Source organism: Sapajus apella, unplaced genomic scaffold, assembly GCF_009761245.1.
Source record: "Sapajus apella isolate SASKATOON/1434 unplaced genomic scaffold, GSC_monkey_1.0 scaffold41, whole genome shotgun sequence".
NCBI lineage: Eukaryota > Metazoa > Chordata > Mammalia > Primates > Cebidae > Sapajus > Sapajus apella.
Genome location: NW_022436981.1, coordinates 4836008 through 4851656, shown reverse-complemented (window position 1 = coordinate 4851656; position 15649 = coordinate 4836008). Strand labels below are relative to the sequence as shown.

General features: G+C 36.9%; 1 protein-coding gene across 2 annotated transcripts in view; it reads left to right on the top strand.

The window, feature by feature from the left end:
• PLA2G7 (phospholipase A2 group VII) overlaps window positions 1-15419 on the top strand; it is a 31788-nt gene extending 16369 nt beyond the window's left edge. Inside the window, exons 4-14 of one of the 2 annotated variants that reach the window (XM_032299609.1) lie at window positions 435-556; window positions 1002-1146; window positions 2696-2789; window positions 5112-5180; window positions 5831-5951; window positions 7040-7153; window positions 8335-8426; window positions 9592-9762; window positions 12452-12600; window positions 13061-13273; window positions 13524-15419. In XM_032299609.1, coding sequence (XP_032155500.1) covers window positions 435-556; window positions 1002-1146; window positions 2696-2789; window positions 5112-5180; window positions 5831-5951; window positions 7040-7153; window positions 8335-8426; window positions 9592-9762; window positions 12452-12600; window positions 13061-13191 — 1208 coding nt within the window. In that variant the 3' untranslated portion in view covers window positions 13192-13273; window positions 13524-15419. Of the gene's footprint in view, window positions 1-434; window positions 557-1001; window positions 1147-2695; window positions 2790-5111; window positions 5181-5830; window positions 5952-7039; window positions 7154-8334; window positions 8427-9591; window positions 9763-12451; window positions 12601-13060; window positions 13274-13523 lie in introns of those variants that run through there. The other variant, XM_032299610.1, reaches the window with a different exon arrangement.
• The last annotated feature ends 230 nt before the right edge of the window (window positions 15420-15649 follow it).

Genomic DNA, 15649 nt, shown 5'->3' with positions numbered 1-15649 from the left:
TTTTGGAAACTAAATGGTTTTGACATTCTTATGGGAAGGACATCAGGTAGAGATGTTGAAGGATAAGTTGTAGGCACAAATTGGAAATGTGAGATAAAGTTCATGTTTAGGAAAAACAGATTTGTGAAATCATCTTTAATATACTCTGGATAGAAGTAGAACGAGAGGGCAAGGTTGTAAACATTTAGGAGGTAACAGTCCAAGGCAACCTGGGAGAAGGGCAATGTCTATCTTCATCTTTTTACCCTCCAAAAACCCTACAGAGTGTTTCAAACAGAGCAGACCCTCAATACTTTTGTATTTTACTTGTTAGTTTGAGAAATAATGAAGGCCAGAAACTGTGGGAAGTAACTTGATTCTACTGGAATTTCTTTGCATAATAAAATCTGATGTGTAATGGATGACAAATGAAATAATATATACTTGTTTTTCAGCATGGGTCAACAAAATACAAGTAGTGATGGCTGCTGCATGCTCTGGCCAAACTAAAATTCCCCGGGGAAATGGGCCTTATTCCATTGGTTGTACAGACTTAATGTTTGATCACACTAACAAGGTAATGCTTTGATTTATCAGACTTATCCTGATACTCTAATATTGTCTGTCACTATGGCTCACTAGAAGGTGTCAGATGTGTCCTTGCCCTCACCTGAGAATGACTCATTTTGCAATGTGTATTTCTTCATATGAAGCCTTTTATTAGTTTAGCCATTCCCCAATTCTTTGCTATTGTCTGATTAATTTATCTATAAACCCTATTTTTCACTTCCTTAATATCTGAAGGCAGTCTGCTTATATTTTCTTTTCATTGAGATAAAATATTGTTTTACTGTTTCTCTTTCATGACTGTCTTCAATCACCACAGCAGCCTAAAAAGTTCTCTAGACCTCTTTGTGAACACAGAGGTACTTGAGTCCCTGCTAATGAAATAAGCAAAATAGCTGCTGGAATATGTCTGAGAAGCAACTTCTCTAAAAGTGCATTAATTTCTTTCTTAACAGGGCACCTTCTTGCGTTTGTATTATCCATCCCAAGATGATGATCGCCTTGACACCCTTTGGATCCCAAACAAAGAATATTTTTGGGGTCTCAGTAAATGTCTTGGAAGACACTGGCTTGTGGGCAACATTTTGAGGTTACTCTTTGGTAAGATTTCTGTTGATCCTTCTTTGTGAGCTCTAGTGTATAAGAAAACTTTGAAAACAACACAAATTTCAGGCAGTTAAGACCAAAGTAGATTTTTCTGCAGTGTAAATATCTCCTAAAATGATAAGGAAAGTATTTCTTTAAAGCCCAGGCAACTATGACAGAAGGAAGAGTTCTCATTTTGTCCATCCTGAGTTGGATGGGGGTGGCCAAGAGTATCAGACTGACTGACATCTTTCTATGACTGCTCTTTAGTTTTCCATCTGATGTACCACGGAGAGGGCAATAATGTGGTGAGAATAGCAGGTTCTCTGGTGTCGCCACTATCCTGCATGCTATGTGCCAAAGTCAGACCAAAAAAGACAAAAAGTAGAAGCCACCAAACTCTCCAGATCCAAAACAAAGGAGTCAAAGCTAATGCCTGAAGAGACTCTACTCTCATTCCCATCACCTACCCCCATCACTAAGACAATCTGATGTGCATTCTTTACTTATTTTCTACATTTTAGTAATGTAGAATTTTCCTTCCTTCCTTATCTGTTTGACTAGACTCTACGGATGTTGGGCTGATGTTAACTGTGTCTTCACGTTTCTCCTTCAAAACTATCTACAACTTTTGGGATTCATCTTAAACATCTGCTTCTAATTTTCTTGAAAACCCCTTATAACAGAAATTAAAATACTGTAACTCTGCATATTTATGTTGCAAAAAAACTTATAAATCACTTCATCACAGTCAGTCTTCATGACCACATCTGCATTTTATAGATGAGAAAGTGAAACACAAATGATTGCTAATAATACTGGTGACAATAAAAACTGAGAAGTGAAAGAAGACAATATTTTCATTTTTGAGCCCCTTACTATGTGATGGATAGGTGCTTTACATATATTAGCTTTACATATATTACCTAATTAAATAAAATTCTCAGAAAAAAACCTGTAAAAGAGATATCATTTTCTCAATTTTACAGAAGAGGAATCCGAGGCACAGAAAGTTTGAGGAACTTGCCCAGGATCCATAGCTAGGAAGTGGCAGAGCTGCATTCACGACTCTGTCTGAAGTCAGCAGTTTCTCTACCTTTGGCTGCGTGATTATGACCAAATTGTAAGGAGCAGAGTCTCTGATTGTTAGATTCTGGCTCTCAGTGTAATGTAGCTGAGGTTTTATGGGTAGTTTGTTTTTTTTTTGGGTAGTATAGGTAGTTTGGGTTCAGAACATTCCCTTCAAAGTTTTTCCAAAACCTGGAAACGGCAATAAGTAGCAGCCTTTGTGACTACACTGATAAGTAGGAAAATCTCTCACCTTAAGTACAGAGCTGGCAGTGAGAACTCATCATGAATGATCCTATGGTCTGAGAAAAGAACTTACAGTTCATGTCTTTGGTTCGTGAGTATCTAGTAGCAGTCTTTTTAATGAATTTACTATTCATCATAGAAAAGTAGATATAAATCAGATGGGTCTGCATTTTATGCTAATGAGATCTGAATTAAATTCACTAGCAACACTCACAGAAATCACTAACTATAATCTCCTGTCATTGTCTAGGTTCCATGACAACTCCTGCAAACTGGAATTCCCTGCTGAGGACTGGTGAAAAATATCCACTCGTTGTTTTTTCTCATGGTCTTGGAGCATTCAGGTAGTGTTTGAGAGGTTGAACAAGTTCAGCCTCTAGGAATAAATGACAGTTTTTTTTATTCAAAAAAGAAATAGCAGATTTTGGAATGTCATGCAGGCCCTTGTCTGGAGGAGTTGGGTTTCCTCAATAATTGGCTTTGGGTCTATTGATCAGTCCTAGCCCTATCTTGTCAAGTAGTTTTTTTTCCCTACTACTACCTCGTTGGGATTAGCCTCACAGCAGAGAAGAGAGGGTAATGCATTTTTGATAATTGCCCTTCTATATTGTAATATTTACACTTTTAAAATTATCCTCAGTAAAGTTTAGGACTTCTGAGAAACCAAGAATAGATGAGCTGTGAAAGGCATTTATTTATTATTTTTTTATTGCATTTTAGGTTTTGGGGTACATGTGAAGAACATGCAAGGTCGTTGCATAGGTACACACATGGCAGTGCGATTTGCTGCCTTCCTTCCCATCACCTATATCTGGCATTTCTCCCCATGCTATCTCTCCTGGAAACCATCATTCTCAGCAAACTGACACAACAGCAGAAAGGCATTTATTAAGAGAAATATCTGTGAAGGATAGAGAAGGAGCAGGAAAAGATGGGGAGAACCTAATTACCATGCTACAGGTTGGACACCTGAAAAGGTGATGGGGAAAGGAGAACGATTGGGTAAAAAGAACCTCAGACTATAACACAGTTCTAAGAAATATTGAGCCAGGCCAATGGAAGGAGTGCTTGACCAAATTTGCTTATCAAGAGTCCTGTATCTCATAGGAATGGGCTAATGTTAGTACTCACACCGTGCCAAATCTCTGGGAGCAGGTGACTGGATGCTTAGCTTCTACTTGACCATGGTGATGGATCCAGAGGGCAGAAGCTGGATGGGGTTTTTAGTTAACTATGCTGTATGTAGCATGATAGCTGAATGGCACATTTTCAGGACAACAACAACCCTCTTCACTTTCTTCCACCACTTTCTCAACTGTCACCCCTCTTCTACCTCAGGGGATTGTAAGATGCAGAAAGTAAGAGAGATGGCTTTTAGCTGGGAAGAAGTTGGGTAGCACCTGAAAAAAAGAATTCTCTTCAGCACTTTAGTTGTAGTTCAGTTAGCTGTTTGATTTCTCCCACACTAGTGATTGACAAATTAGAACCCAAGGGCCAAATGCAGCCCACTGCCTATTTCTATAAAGTTTTACTGGAACACAGACACACCCATTCATTTTTGTACATTGTCTATGGCTACTTTTGTCCTACAACATCAGAGTACAGTAGTGGTGACAAAGATTGTATGGCCCACAAAGCTGGAAATATTTACTGTCTGGCCTTCTACAGAAAAAGTTTACTAATCCCTGTGCCAGATCATTTCCCGCTCTTGAAAAGGTCCTGTGTTTTCAGCAACAAAGACATAGTTTCTAGCTACCTCCTTTTTATTCTCTGTGGACATTTCCTATTGAATGCATGGTATGAGGAAAAGGTTGTGCAAATGATGTGGAAGAGAGCATAAATGCAGTGCTTAGCACATGATTTTTCAATTATTTCACCCAGTCCAATCATTTAAATAACAGCTAACATGTGTTAAATATTTCACTGTTTCAAATACGATTATAAGTAATGAAAATGTATTAATTCAATTGATCCTCACTGATGAGATACCGTACTATTATAGCATCACCATTTTATAGATAAAGAACCAAGGCAGAGAAAATATTGTGACTTATCAAAGGTACACAGCTAACAAGTGGTAGAACCAGTGTTCGAACTCAGTGGTCAAACTGCAGATCTCATTCTCATAACTACCATACTGTCCTGATTTCCTATGTACGTTATCTTAGCAAAACCTTACAACTACCCTAAAACAAATGCTTTGCTCTTAGGCCCATTTTACAGGTGAGGACAAAAATGCAGTAATTACCTAAAATCATATAGCTGGTAAGTGGCAGAGCCAAGATTAAAACACCAAACTCTCAAAGACAATATTTATAATCCCTGCACCGGTTTTCTCAACCTCAGTAGTCTTTGACATTTTGGACCAGATAATTTCTTGTTGTGTAGTGTTGCCCTGTGCATTGTAGGATGTTTGACAGCATCCCTTTACCCACTAGACACCAGTAGGACTCTCGCCCACATTAGTGATAATGAAAATACCTCCAGACGTTGTCAAATATCCCCTAAGAAACAAAATCACCCTCCTTTAAGAACCATAGCTTTCCATTCTACCCCAGGGCACTACTACAGGGATGTAATGGCCTTCACGTTCCCAGTTTCATTAGTGGACACAGCCTTGTAATCATGACCGGTAGTTGTAATGCTTCCCTCTTTTTGTTTTGAAGGACACTTTATTCTGCTATTGGCATTGACCTGGCATCTCATGGGTTTATAGTTGCTGCTGTAGAACACAGGTATGTTACCTGATGTAATTGGGCTCTTTGACCAACTACACGGAATGTTAATGCTCACAACTATGTTTCTAATTTTCATAAAAGTTTATTTAAAATGTTGATGAAACTTTCAAGTATGATTACATGATGAGCAAAAAAGGAGATTGGGTTTGATTGTTGACTTAAAAATATCTAACATTTCTAGAGTGTTTATTGCCTGCCATATCCTATGTGAAATGTTTTTAATATACTATTTCATTTAGTCTTCATAACAATCCTATTAGATGGTTATCATTATTGTTGTTGTTGTTTTAAGGGAGAGGAATATAGAGGTGATAAAGGATAATTTGCCCAAAGTCACACAACTAGTAAGTAGCAGTGCTGGGATTTGATTCCTGAGAGCGAGTTTCAACATGGCTAACATTGCCTCCCAAAATTAGGAAGATAGAATGGATTTAGTTTACCTGCAACTTGACAATAGACAATAAGGTTTTTTTTTTTCCTGGAACTCCTTTAGGGTGTTCTTTAATTTAAGAGAAAGTAGAGAGTAGGAGAAGAAAGGGAAGTCAAAAGATCAAAGGAAGTTGAGCCAAGGATGGAATTGAGAAATATGGGTCAGATGAGGAAGGGGAAAGGAGCATGCATAAATAATAATTTTGCTTGTATTATAGAGATGGATCGGCATCTGCAACTTATTATTTCAAGGACCAATCTGCTGCAGAAATGGGGAACAAGTCTTGGCTCTACTTTAGAACCCTGAAACAAGAGGATATGCATATACGAAATAAGCAGGTACATTGCAATGAAAGGAGAGGTGGATGGTGACCTAAAAGCATGTACAAAAGGACGTCATTTGTTAATTTAATTTTACATATGTCAAGTTATGCTCCTAGCTCTCCTATTTCCCATTCCCAAAAGATCTGTCAATAGATTCCTAGAGTAGTAAAATTCCCTTAATGGAATGACTGGTTCATAGTAAAAACAAAGGCAAATACAAAAATTTGGGAGATGACAGTGAATATTCAGAATTCCCTTGAATTACAACTTCTAATTTTAGAATCTAAAAAGTGCTAGAAAATAAATTAATAGATTCTCCCTCATAGGCAATATAAAAAGATTACTTTTCAGAGAGACAGTATACAATAGATTTAAGAGTGTGGGGCCGGCCAGGTGCGGTGGCTGACGCCTGTAATCCCAGCACTTTGGGAGGCTGAGGCAGGCGGATCACGAGGTCAAGAGATTGAGACCATCTTGGCCAACATGGTGAAACCCCATCTCTACTAAAAATACAAAAATTAGCTGGGCGTGGTGGTGCGTGCCTGGAGTCTCAGCTACTCGGGAGGCTGAGGCAGGAGAATTTCGTGAACCCAGGAGGCGGAGGTTGCAGTGAGCCAAGATTGCGCCACTGCACTCCAGCCACCTTAGAACCCAACTTTCTATGTTTGAATCCTGGCTCCACCACTTAGCTTTGTTACAAAATAAATGAATAACAACATTATTTGTCTTACAGAGCTATTAGGGCAATTAAGTGAAGTGTATTGGCTTCCTCTTTGTAGTGGGTATTTTACACATGTTATCACATTTAAGCCCACCCACATTTCCTTTAGGTAGGCATTATTATACAATCAATGGAAACTCAGAGAGGTTAAGTAAATCATCTCAAGTCACATAGTAGGTAAGCAACAGAGCCAGGATTTGGACTAAGCTATACCTATGTGCAAAGCTGATGCCTGTGTCATCATGGTAGCCTGTATTATAATCACTAATCACATTTCCAGTTTATAACTGACCACCCATTTTTCCCGCACACAACTTCTACACAAACTTTAAAATAAGTGTCATAACTTTTTACTTTGTTATTTCCTTCTTCTAATTATTAGGTACAGCAAAGAGCAAAAGAATGTTCCCAAGCTCTCAGTCTGATTCTTGACATTGATCATGGCAAGCCAGTGAAGAATGCATTAGATATAAAGTTTGATATGGAACAACTGAAGGTAAGCTAAAAAAAGAAAGTAATTTTTCCCTTTTCCTACAGTTCTTTATCGTTTTTTGTCATCTGATTTTCTGATATATTGCAAGGTACAATATGACAAAGGGCTGCAACCACTGTCCCCCCAACACACACACACACACACACACACAGCAGTACAAGTAATATATTGCAGCAATGAAGAATGCATTATCTTGGACTAAATATGAAATTGCCAAAAGCTAGTCAGTTTTGATCTACAAAAATAGCAATGTCATATGGTTCAACTTAATTCCTGTGGCAGTATTATTATTTCATGGACAGCTCCTGCATGTTTTTAAGCTTGATCTTGAAAATTTGACACAAGTTTTGGAGCAGGTGGAAAAATATCAGACAGAGTGGGCAGCATAAGCAAAGACTCAAAAAAGTATGTGTGGCATGTGGAGTCCGGAGAATAGGGGAAACTAGAGAGTAAGATGATGGTCTGTTCTCCAGATACAATGAAGAAATTTGTTGTCACCTCAAGCAACCACGCTCTTCTGTATCCTTGCCTTTGTTTATATTGTCCCCTTGGTTTGACACACCCTTCCCCTTAACTAACTCCTACCTAATTTCAAGACTCCAGTTAACCATCACCTCCTCTAAGAAGCTTTCTTGGACCCCAATGCTCACTTCTGGACTGGGCTCGCTGTTTGTCACGTGTGTTCCTTGGTGCCACTGTATTATATTACATCATGCCTCTGTATGACTTTCTTCCCTGATGGACTGCAAGCTCACTAAAATGAGCCTGCAGTGCCTGGCCACAGAGGAGGTACTCAATAAATACTCATGGAATGAACAAACTAATAAACATGGGGTGAGGAGAGGCAGAAATCAGAACTGATGTATGAAGACCATTAAGTTTACTTTCCCCCTAAAATGCAATAAAAAAATAAAAAAAATAAAGAATAAAAAAAGTTTACTTTCAAACCTTTACATATGATATATATATGTATATATATTTACATATATATGTAAATGTTTTTATATGTATATATGTCTGTGTGTATGATATGTATAAATGTATATGTGTATATGTATATTCTGTTTTATAAGAAATTAAGGTATTTAACCATCTCCATTAAATGAACAATTATATGTTTGACAAAATCATTTCTTCTAACACCATGAGATAGTTATAAATTTATATCACGCTTTTTCACATAGGGCTCTATCGATAGAGAAAAAGTAGCAGTAATTGGACATTCTTTTGGTGGAGCAACAGTTATTCAGACTCTTAGTGAAGATCAGAGATTCAGGTAAGAAAATAAGATAGTAGAGCAAGAGAATAGCAAATTATTGGAAGAGGGAGAGTAATAACTCATGTAAGATCTAATTTTTTAAATTAAATTCTTAGTGAAGAAGGGATCTCTTGGAGTTTATAAGGCTATTTTTTTTTTTTTTTGCCTCCATCAAGTACTCTATATACATTTTCCTAGGCTAAAACATCTACTTCTCCTGCTATTAAAATCTCTCCCTACTCCCATATGTTTTCCCTCATTATTTTTGTCTACCCAAGGGCTTAACACTTTTCACTTAAAATTTATCTTTATATAATTTTTGTGACATAATGGTTGTGATAATAATATTGTCATCTTACAGTACTGCCAGACTTCTCCAGTGGGCAGGATATTTTTTAATTAGGTTTTTTTTAAGATGGAGCTGGATCTAAAATTACGATTATCTGCTTAGGATTCATGACCAGACCCCAGTTTTCTAGCTTGCAGGAACCTTTTCTTTCTTGAACTACTTCATTCCAGACTGACGAGATCACATAGGACCAACCGTACAAAGAGTGGGCAGGATCATTTGTGAAACTTCACCTCAGATTTCTTAGAAGTCTATTTCAGTGTAAGAGAATTCTCTTCTTTCATTCATTTAGAAAATGGTCAGGAAACATAGAATAAACTTACTTTTAAAAAGGATGTCAGTTACATTTTCAAATGATATGCTCCATATGTTTTTCTTCAACCCTCAGTTTTTCAGCTGAAGCGCCTCTAAATATAAAGTAATGGGTCCAGTTGTTACTCTGAAAAAGCTATAATAAATACAGTACAAGGTAGATAAAAGCTCTGAAAATCGAGGTGAATTTATTATCCTTTTTCAGATACTTCACAGTATTGAAGAAATTATTATGTATTTTAAAATTTATTTGAATAAAAAATTTTAAGGATATATCATTCAAATGGTTGCAATTCCTAAAAGGCATATAAAGAAAATTAGTATACTTAATTCCAAGTCTGTTGCCATACAAAGCTAATCATATTCCTTTCCCACATTGAAGTATAATACCTGTTGAACCCAATGAGATAATCCATAATAAACTGGTATGGTGTGTGTCCATACCTAGCATTATTAGGAAGTCCTAAATGTTGGCTAGTATGTAATCAACCTTCTTTCATCATTGTCAACAAATATCTACAGATGTGGTATTGCCCTGGATGCATGGATGTTTCCACTGGGTGAAGAAGTATATTCCAGAATTCCTCAGCCCCTCTTTTTTATTAACTCTGAACATTTCCAATATCCTGCTAATATTCTAAAAATGAAAAAATGCTACTCACCTGGTAAAGAAAGAAAGATGATTACAATCAGGTAAGTATTAGTGACTTATTTCATTATCTGAAACAAACTTGAAGCTTGGACAAATATCAGTGGATAGCATTTGGTAACCATTACAGAATTGCTGAATTGGTTGTTTAGACTTTCAGTAAGGAGAGTATTAGATAATCTCAGTTTCTAAGTACATTTAGACTTACTCTTTTTAAAATGGAAATGTTAATGTATATAGTCTAATGTATATAGTCTATAGACTAATATAGCCACTATATTAGTCTGTTCTCACATTGCTATAAAGAAATACTTAAGACCTGGTAATTTATAAAGAAAAGAGGTTTAATTGGCTCACAGTTCTGCAGCCTATGCAGGAGGCATTATGTTGGCATCTGCTCAGCTTCTGGGGAGGCCTCAGGAAACTTATAATTATGGCGGATGGCAGTCGGGGCATGAGCACTTCACATGGCTGGAGCAGGAGGAAGAGAGGGATGGGTGAAGGTACTGCATACTTTTAAATAACCAGGTCTCACAAGAACTATCACAGTGACAGCACCAAGGGGGATGGTGTGAAACTATGAGAAACTACCCCCATGTTCCAATCACCTCCCACCAGTCCCTACCTCTGACACGGGGGATTCCAACTTAACATGTGATTTGGTGGGGATACAGATCCAAACTATATCACTGGTAATTAAAACTAGCATTATACTACATGCTACTTTAAATACCAGAACATGCCTATACATTTTTGGGAGCAGAGCTAGGGGGAAGTATTCCATCATTAGTCTGGGCTAGGAACTCTAAAGAAAAAGTTAGATTACCTATTGAGACCTGCCATATACTTACGTGATGAGAAAGAATATGAATTTATAAATTTCCCAAAGCTATAATGGGGTACTATCAAGTGTTGGCAATCCTTATATCCTGGATGCGAAAAAGAACTCCTGATAAGGTTTTGAACTCTCAGTGAGATATTACAAAGCAAAGGTAGACCTGAACTTACCCCTCTCCTATCTGAAACCTGATTTATTTAGAAGAGAAGAGAAGAGGCAGGAAGGAGACATACAGAGTATAGGCGATAACCACTATGGGCCCAGAGAACAGAGGGGTCTCTTCCAACCGAAAGGGATTCTTAGATGATACTAAAATTGGATTTTTTAAGATCGAGAGAGTTTAGATAGTAAGAAAGCGTTTAGGTATTTCAGGCAAGGACTTCCATTTAGCTTATGTCTATGGTTCGTCTCTCTAATTCTAAAACAGAAATAATACAAATCACCTAACCTTCCCTCAACCCTACTTCCTTACTTGGTTCTCACCTTGTCTTTCTTCTCTTCTCTGCTAGAAACCTTCAAAGAATAGACAATATCAATTATTGCATGTGCTTGTTTCTACTCACTCTTTGACTCTTGTAGTCTAGCTTTCTGGGCCCCCACCAGATGCCAAAGCAAAAGCATTAAAAACCTGCTGCACACCACATCAGCAGCCTCTTCACGGCCTCAACCTTGCTCTCTGCATCTGTTCAACGTTGCTGACCACCCCTCTTCCTGCTCCCTTGGCTACTACGACCCTCCTCTTTGCTGCTTCTCCTCGTCATTTATGCCGCTCCTTCCATTTCTCTTCCTCAGGCCAGTTCTCCACTGTCAGAGCATCCAAGCTTCTGCCTTCAATTCTCTCATAATCCTGCTGTTTATCTTCTTTATGTTTCTGACATTCAAGTTTCCTATTAGAATGTGGGGAATAGTGAGAGGGAGTTAAGTAGAGTTGTTTTGAGCTTAGATAACTATTAAGAATGATGGTTTGTTTATAAGAACCAGCAGAGTGAAGAGCTTTGGGCAGGGCTGGGAAGATGTCTTTTAACTTCACCATATCTTAGCTTGAGACCTGGGAAATCTGTATACAGATGCCTGGCCACAAATTGGATGATTACATAATTTACATGATATCATAGATGAAACATCTGAAGTAGAAGAGATTACAAAGTGAGAAAAGTGTTGGTCTGGCAATAGAATCCTAAGGAATGCCTACATTCAGCCAATGGGAAATGGGTGAAGAGCCAGGGAAGAACACAGAGTGGTTAGGGTCAGAAGGGAAGGTGCAACGTTAAAGAAACAAAAAGAAAAGAAGAGCAAGAAAGCCATTAACTGGCAAATGTCCCAGTGGTGGTAGAAAATGGGCACTTAAAAAAAAGGCCATTCTATTTGATGTTAGGCTATTGATGAATTCAGAGAGAAGTGCAAATGATATTTTTAAAGTGCCTAGAGTTTAATACTGGGAAAGATGTTGTTTGTTTGTTTGAAATCTATTTCCTCTAAGGCTTAAATCTAAAGTGATTTGACTAGCATCAAATACATGGCACGATCAATGGTGAGGGGAGGTGGCAGGTTCTGGCTCTGATTTCAGGGACTTTTCAATACACAACACATTCCAATACTTGGAAGTATTCCTATTCACTAAAAAGCAGGAATCATTCCTTCTAAAATCAAGATGCCAAGCAAGACCAGGATTCTTTAAGTTGTATCTCTACAGGAAAGATGAATATACTCTGGGATCCCTAAACAAACAGCCTGTGACCCTTGAAATACATTTAAGTAGATCAAATTACAAGTTTTATTTCCTTGGTTTTCAGTAAATAGACCAACAAGGTCAGTATCTTTCCTCTACCCTAACTAAAAAAAATAATTTTATTAAACAATGTTACTTTTAAATGTCTTGTTTCTCTTTTCTCTAGGGGTTCAGTCCATCAGAATTTTGCTGACTTTACTTTTGGAACTGGCAAAATCATTGGACGTATGCTCAAATTAAAGGGAGATATAGATTCAGATGTAGCTATTGATCTTAGCAACAAAGCTTCATTAGCATTCTTGCAAAAGCATTTAGGTAAGAAACTAATATTTTTTTCATGACCTAAATAAGATGACTCTCAGGATAAAACTGTCTATCTTAATACAGCTTTAGTACCATTTTAACTATTTCCAGCTGGTTTACAATGTAACAAAGCAGTAAATCTATTTGAAAACAGAAATTTGAGAAAGTCAATTTTGCTGCTTTACATACTGTGTATCATAGAAAGCAAACCCAACTGTTAAAAGCTAACAATCTTCATATGAAGACTGAAGTGGACTGCCACGTTGAGGATACTGACAGCAGGTTGCCTCACTCCTATCCCATTTGCATTCAGCTGCTAAGGCAGCCGTGGGGCAGGTGACACAGAGCACCTTGTCTCTATCATCCTGATGCAACTTGTGTAATTCCTAACTCTATATTGCCACCTAGGGGCACCAAATTGTTTAATGTGCTCAAAAGTTTAATACGTTCATTAATGCTTTATATTTTATAGGACTTCATAAAGATTTTGATCAGTGGGACCGCTTGATTGAAGGAGATGATCAGAATCTTATCCCAGGGACCAACATTAACACAACCAATCCACACATCATGCTACAGAACTCTTCAGGAATAGAGAAATAGGATTAAAGGGATTTTGTTAAAGTCTTGTTCCTAAACTGTCTAAAATTGTGTGTATATATGTACATGAGAGGAAGAGAGAGACTTTTTTTTTTTTTTTTTTTTTTTTTTGAGAAGGAGTTTCGCTCTTGTTACCCAGGCTGGAGTGCAATGGCGCGATCTCGGCTCACTGCAACCTCTGCCTCCTGGGTTCAGGCAATTCTCCTGCCTCAGCCTCCTGAGTCGCTGGGATTACAGGCACGCGCCACCATGCCCAGCTAATTTTTTGTATTTTTAGTAGAGACGGGGTTTCACCATGTTGGCCAGGATGGTCTCGATCTCTTGACGAGAGAGACTTTTAATGTATTTTCCCAAAGGACTCATTTTAAAATATAGGTGATACTATAATGGTGATTGAAGCTTGGGCTAAGAATTTTTTCCCTTTACATGTAAAGAATACAGTATACAATATTCATATCAACCTAAATTTTAATTTTACTAAGATGATTCCTTTTTAGTGTCAAAGTTAAAAACTGCTTTTACATTACTTTGATAGACAAGTAGATTAAAACAGGCAAAATGCCAGTGGAAAACTGTTGCAATGATACAAGACTCCCTATATATATAGTAAAAACAAAATTTCTTGCCTTTTATTCTCTATTCTAGGCAATAGGGTTAGTTTTAGCAGCTTGATATTCTAAGTAGAATTTGGCAGCACTTCTCTTTGACTTCTGGTCTTGGTAACAAAAATTAGATCAAGCAAAAGCCATTGTTTTACACAGGATTGGTGGTACCCCACAATTTCAAATCATGACTAAATGAGGGGTAGAGAAGGGTTAAGAATATTAGAGATAAGATGAAGGCAATGGATTAGAGAAAATAGGTAATTTGGGGCATTTTCTTTAATTCTTTAATTCATTCTACTTACTAAAGAAAGGCTTCATTGAATTGCTTCATTGAAGCAATTCATTCATGAATTTCATTGAATTGTTTCATTGAAGGTATTATAGCTTACAGTAGGGATTCCAGTTATAATACATTACTCACACAAAGGCTGTGAAGGTTAATAAAACATTCAGAATTACATTTAGCTTCTTCATATTTCAATAACTTTAATGTTTTCAATTCTATATGTAGTAGTAAAACAGAATGACATGATTAAATGGAGGTAAAAATATAGCTTAAGAGTTTATACACTTATAAATATGGGAATCATGGAAAATGATTTTATTTCCTAAGAGATATAAAAATGTATACCATTCACTTGGTACCTTAGTCCTATCTTATTGGTTTCAGGTGAAAAGTCACTCATTCTGAGAAATTTGACTTCTGTAGCCATTCAGATTAAATTTTTTTAAATAGGGAGCTAAACTCAGCTTGAAAATGAAGGCTTTCTATAATCTGACCCTAATGCATCTTCTCTGAGCTTTTCTCCTGGCAGTTCACACTATATTGTCTATATGAGTAAGCCAAACGTCTATTCATTATCCCACGAATAAGTAATATACTCATTTACCTCAATTACTTTTAATACAAAACCATCTCCTTTCTACTTACTGAAATCATACCTGGTTTTTAAGGTTCATAATTCTATTTCAATTAGGCTACAGAGTCTGATAATGCTTCATAGACATACACCTTTACTCCAGTCTCATTTACCTTCTCTCTATTCATTGTAGAAGTAAACATTTCAACTGTATGGATGTCCCATTCAACACTTTTTTTTTTTTTTTTTTAACAATCTTTTGTTGGTGGTCCATGCTGATGCTGAAAGGAGAAAATAACTATTGAAAATATCTAATAAGGTTAAAAAGAAATAACCTAGCATAGTGCACAATGAGTATTTTTCAGAAAAAAGAAACAAACATTTACCAAATGCCTACTCCTTTTCAGGGACTTTACATCAATTATTTCCAAAACACTGCAAGAAAGGTTTTATTACCACCACTTTACAGGTGGAGAAGATCAAAGCTCAAAATATTATATAATTTTCCCATGTGACATATCTGTTAAGCAGTATATAGCTAAGCTCTGTTTTCAGAAACTAAGATCTATACTTTGCAAAATCATGTTTAAAGTCACGGGCATTAAAGTTAGGTACGTCTGGGTTTTACCAAGCCTCTGAGACTCACTAGCTAGCAGACCTTAGGCAACTTATTTAGCTTCTCTAAGGAGCTTCAATTTTCTCGCCTATAAAATATGGATAATATTGATATGTACCTCAAAGTTGATGATTAAAGTGAAAAAATACATTCAAAGTACAAGTGACTAATATGTAAGAGCTTACATTTATTACCGTGCTTTCCCCAATCCTCCCTTATAGAGGAGAGAGGGAACCAAGTATGTTTAAGAATTTGACTTCCTTTTTAATAAAATAAGACCATCACATTAATGATAAACTTTATTTAAGGATAAACTTTATTCAAATCGTATATTAGAATACTTCCAAATTCAAACAGAATGTTAGTCAAATGTTTAGACA